This window comes from Frankliniella occidentalis, unplaced genomic scaffold (assembly GCF_000697945.3).
Source record: "Frankliniella occidentalis isolate FOCC.00 unplaced genomic scaffold, Focc_3.1 Scaffold184, whole genome shotgun sequence".
NCBI classification, from domain to species: domain Eukaryota; kingdom Metazoa; phylum Arthropoda; class Insecta; order Thysanoptera; family Thripidae; genus Frankliniella; species Frankliniella occidentalis.
Window position 1 is genome coordinate 243,388 of NW_026267310.1, and position 4,687 is coordinate 248,074.

The window sequence follows — 4,687 nt, forward strand, 5'->3', positions numbered from 1 at the left end:
TACTAATTCTTCCGAACAGAATGCATTGTCTCTCGTTGGGATCGGACAATTGGGTGGTGCAAACGTCATGCACGCACCGCCCCACATCGTTTTCGGATTGCGCCCACAGTTTGTTAGTACAAATTCTAATATTTGACAGGGTGAGAGTACTAATTGAGTACTAATTCCTGGCGAGTAGTACAATTCCTCTCGCCATTGGGTGGTGCCTACTTGACAGAGCTCCTTAGGTCGAACTTGGCAGTTTCTTCACGGCGATTGACGGAAGTACTTTTTGGCGACCCTTGACGCTTCTGCTCCGCGTCCGCAGCTCAGCGCCACGCTCGGCATCCACGCGGGCCTGCCGCCGTCCGGCGCGGGCAGCAGGCCGGGCAGCATCTACGGGGGCTTCCCCTCGTCGTCGGGGGCGGGAGGCGGCTCGGGGGCGGCCGGCATCGACCCGGCGCTGCTCGACCAGCTCATCACCTCGCTGCTCGGGGTCCAGGCGGCTAACGTGGGCTCCAGCTCGCACCCCAGCGCCGCGCAGGTGAGCGGTCACCGCCAGCACGAGACCGTCATCGGCGTCCTACTGGACCACCACCGGGCGCTGCTCGACCGGTGCCACAACCTCTTCTGTTGCAGGTGACCGCGGGCCTCAGCCGCTTCCGGCCGCTGTCGCGTTCGCTGCGACCGGGATCAACGCGGAGGGTGGGCAGCGTGAGGGGCAACCGAGGAGGGGGCGGCAACGCGCCTGCAGGTGGGGCAACGGTGCGCGTCCAGGCCTGGAGGGGGAGCTGAGGTAAGTGCAGCGGCGGGCGTCCACGACGTTGACGACCTTCCTCTTGTGTCCGGCAGTCGTCCCAGGCGTGAACGGCGACGCCCCCGCGAGCGTCCCGGCGGGGCTGCCGTCCGGTTTGCCGCCCGGACTGCCGCCCGCGCACGGCGGGCCGTCCCACTCCGGCCTGGCGGGCCACGCCGCGCTGCCGACCATCGAGGAGGGCAGCCTGGGCCGCCTGGCTGGGCGCAACATCCGCCGCGAGCGGCCCATGTCGCTGACGGAGCGCGCGCTCAACGCGCCCGCCGTGCGCGCCGTGGTGCAGGCCATGCAGGCCGCGCCGCAGCGGCTCCACCACGCGGCCCACGGCGGCCACGCCGAGGACCCGCTGCTCGAGTCGCTGCCGCCCAGCCCCAGGATAGGGCGCCGGGGCTCCGAGACCAGCACCACCCTCATGTAGCGGCGCAAGCGAGCGCGAGTGTGTGTTTTTGTATTGCTATCTTTATTTACGGACTGTCCAACTGCCGGACCCCATTTGCTATTAAACTGCATGCTCTCCAAGTTGTCGTTTGATTTTCTTCCCCCCTTGTGTCCTCCTTGCCCCCTCCCCAGTTCTGGCCCCCGGCGAGGGTAAAGGGTCCGGGAAGCAGAGTCCCTCTCGGCTCTGTGGCTGTGTCGGGCTGCAGGCTCCCCAGGGGTGGGGGAAAGGGGAGAGAGGGAGGGATCGAACTAGATTCATGTCGCGTATATTGTTGAGGAGCCTCTCTGTCCCTGCCAGCACTGCAATGTAGAGCTCCAGGAACTCCCAAAGTACACTCTCGGAGAAGCCAATACAGCCGGCGGCGGGGGGGCGCGGAGGCGTGGCGAGCACGGCTCTCTCCGCCGAGCTCTCCACCTCCGCCCGTGGCCCTCCCGCTCCCCTCCTCCTCCCGCCCTCGGCGGCACACATACGCCACCGCCGCTCGCCCTCCTCATCCCCCAAGCAAAGCCACCCCCGCCTCACACGTGGCAGAGCTCCGTACTGGACGGACCTCGGCCACTCGCTCACAAATAATGTGACCCGGCAGCAGCCGGGCAGCGATACGAGGACTTCAGTTCCGAGTAGTTGGATACCGCAAATCGATGCGGGAGCGGGTGAGAACCGACCCGTCGGGTGGAGCGGTACGGGCAGGTGCACTGGGAGCGGGAGGGCGACGGGTGAAGTGAATGAGGGGGTCGAGCTGTTACCCCTGGGGCAGAGAGTGCCCTGCGGAGTGGGTGGTGGCTTCTATGACTGAGTACTCCAGTATCCACCCCCCTCTCTCTGTCTCTCTGTGTCTGTCTCTCTTTCCCGCCCTCTCTCTCTCCCTCTCCCCCATCCCCTCTTCATCCTCCCTGTCTGTCTCTCTCACTCGCTCTTCCCCACTTCCCGACCGGATATACGCCAGGCATCAGTGGCTGGCAGCAGCAGTAGCTGCTTGGGGAGCTTTTACCTCGGATTGCTTCATCAAATGATGGCGACAGAGAGCACTAAGCGGGCTCCCCCTTGTCTCATCAAGCCCTGACCGTGAGCCCCTATTTCACGGTGCCCCGGACGAAAGTTCCTCGTTATGTTGCACCCTGTCCTTCGCAACGCAGACCAGCCACCGCCGCGCCGCCCTTTGGAAAGACGAGGAAAGCGGGGCGGCCAGGATAAAAGCGGATGAAAGTGACTCGATCGTAGCACGGCCGGATTCGTTTCCCCTTTCTTCCTCCTCATTTTTCCTCTCTATGGATTTTTTTAGCTCGTCTTCTGCCTGCTCCCCCCCTCTCCCACTCGCTTTTTCATGGCCGCCAGATATCGGTCCTACCATCACAACGCGTCACTCAACACGGTAGTGAGGCCCAGGCGAGGCGGCCGGGGTATAGGGGAGGGTGGGGGGGGGGGGGGGCACCTGTCTCTGTCACGAACCCACCCACGCTATGGGTGCGGCGGGGACGGACGGACTGCGGTACTGCGGCGTCGGATGCAGCCTCCCGCGGCACGCCACGCCCCGCTCCGCCACGCCCCGCCACTGCAGCATCAGCGGCGACTCGTGGTCAGTGCTCGCCATGACGGCCTGGTGTCGACTACTCCTCCTGGTGGCCGTGGGGCTTCTCGCGCCCGCCCGGGCCGAGGTAAACAACGACGAGCTCCAACACAAATTCATGTCGTAAACTTTTTTTTTTAATCCTTATGAAAAACTCGCACTTTTTTTTCTGCGTCGGCGGCTTTGCAGTTGACGGTTTTCACTCTGTCTCTGTTCTATATTAAGATCGCCTTACAGCCCGTTGGGCGGGGAAAGTCCTTTGTTAGATCAAAAAAAAAAAAAAAGAGGGAAAAAAGGGAGCTATGGTTAACGAGGATCGTGATCATGATGCCGTGTGGTTGCGCAGCGGTCCTTCACGCTGTTCATCGAGGCCGCGGGCATCGACGAGTCCAGCCCGGACTGGTTCGGCGCGGACAAGACGTGGATGAAGGTGCGCACCGTGAACAAGACCATGAACGTGGTGGAGTGGGACCTGGACCTGCTCAAGGAGCTGAGCAGCGCGGTGCAGGTGAGCCGTCGTGTGTCTTTTGCTGCCCTTCAATGCACAGGACGAATCTACCGAAACAATCAAAATAAATCAATAGCCAAATAAAGAGACAACACTTGACGGCTGTACGTGCTGAAAACGTGTTTTTTCTTTGGGCGCAGTCCAAGTGGGTCATGATGGAGAAAGCAGACGGCGGGTACCGGCCGAGCAGCATCAAGGGCAGCGCCACGGTGTGTGACGACCTGCACAGCAAGAGGCCGGCCATCAAGGCGCTGGGCTACTCGCGCTCCAGCCTGCCCAAGAGCTGTCCCATCAAGGAGGTATGCGCGAGACGGAAAGCGCAGGCGTTGTGCAAAACATCTTCGGCGCCACCGCCCGCACTCACTCTTTATCTCTCAATGTGTTCGCTCCGACAGGGGCTGTACTCGCTGCGCAACCACATCCCGAACGAGAACTACTTCCCCGTCATCATCCCCGGCGACCAGTGGCGCCTGTCCAACACGTGGTCGGCCGAGGGCAAAACCGTCCTCAAGTTCCACCTCGACATCAAGATCGACCGGACCAGAAAGCTGCAGGGCTAGCCGACTCGCGTACGAATCTATTATTTCAACCAAACTGCTACCAAAATTGGTTTTATTTAAATAATTTTTGGTCACTTTACAAGGTTTTTTTTCCGGTGTGTGTGTGTTTTACAATCATTTTTCCTCTGGATAAAACTGCCGCGGGTGCGCGGGCGGCAGCGGCGCGCGTCAGCCCAGGAAGATCGGCCCGAGTCTGATAACGTCTCCGCAGTCGAGGATTATTAATGCGTCCTGGACCCCCGCGATTAATTTATCCTCTGGCTTGGCGAGGCGAGGCGTGGCGTGGCGTGGCGCGCGGCCGACTGCGGGGCGGCGCGATTCATGAGGTGACGATTTTAGCCGAGGCAGGGCAGGGCAGGTCGGCAGGCTCAACTACTGGCCGGGACGTTATCGGAAAGGGGGTTGGGGTGGGCGTTATAATTACAGAGTCCTTGGGAAGGGATCGCGATCGAGAGGAGGGGGTGCGGGCCAGAGCGAGAGAGACACGGAGAGATGGAGAGAGCGTGTGTGAGCGAGACAGGGAGGAAAAATAATGGGGAAACAGTGAGCGAGAGAGAGAAAGCGTATGTGAGAGGGAGCGAGGGAGAATGGGAAAAGCTAGGGGCGGGCCTTGCCTTGTCGCGGCACTATCTCCAACGTGTCGCCACGGACCGCGCGCGCAAATCTAATTCGCCCGGCTAAAACCAATTTTCTCCGCGGCATTATTCCCCGACATCTTGTTATAGAAACAATTTTGCTAACGTGGTTTTCGTCGCAGATTCGATTTTGCGTCGAGTTTGCGCGAGAGAGCCGTCTTAAGTAAAGAGGACGCCGAGAATGG

At 61.1% G+C, this 4,687-nt stretch overlaps 2 protein-coding genes across 2 annotated transcripts in view; both read left to right on the plus strand.

The window, feature by feature from the left end:
• LOC127750401 (collagen alpha-2(I) chain-like) overlaps nucleotides 1–1,312 on the plus strand; it is a 5,922-nt gene extending 4,610 nt beyond the window's left edge. The window contains exons 2-4 of the mRNA XM_052272026.1: nucleotides 266–523; nucleotides 619–733; nucleotides 832–1,312. Coding sequence (XP_052127986.1) covers nucleotides 266–523; nucleotides 619–733; nucleotides 832–1,211 — 753 coding nt within the window. The 3' untranslated portion in view covers nucleotides 1,212–1,312. The remainder of the gene's footprint in view (nucleotides 1–265; nucleotides 524–618; nucleotides 734–831) is intronic.
• Nucleotides 1,313–2,726: 1,414 nt separating this feature from the next.
• LOC113203768 (uncharacterized) lies at nucleotides 2,727–3,949 on the plus strand. The gene is made up of 4 exons (XM_026418620.2): nucleotides 2,727–2,887; nucleotides 3,146–3,307; nucleotides 3,448–3,606; nucleotides 3,703–3,949. The coding sequence occupies exons 1-4, from the start codon at nucleotides 2,822–2,824 to the stop codon at nucleotides 3,865–3,867; spliced, it is 552 nt and encodes a 183-aa protein (XP_026274405.1). The 5' UTR covers nucleotides 2,727–2,821; the 3' UTR covers nucleotides 3,868–3,949.
• Nucleotides 3,950–4,687: the final 738 nt, after the last annotated feature.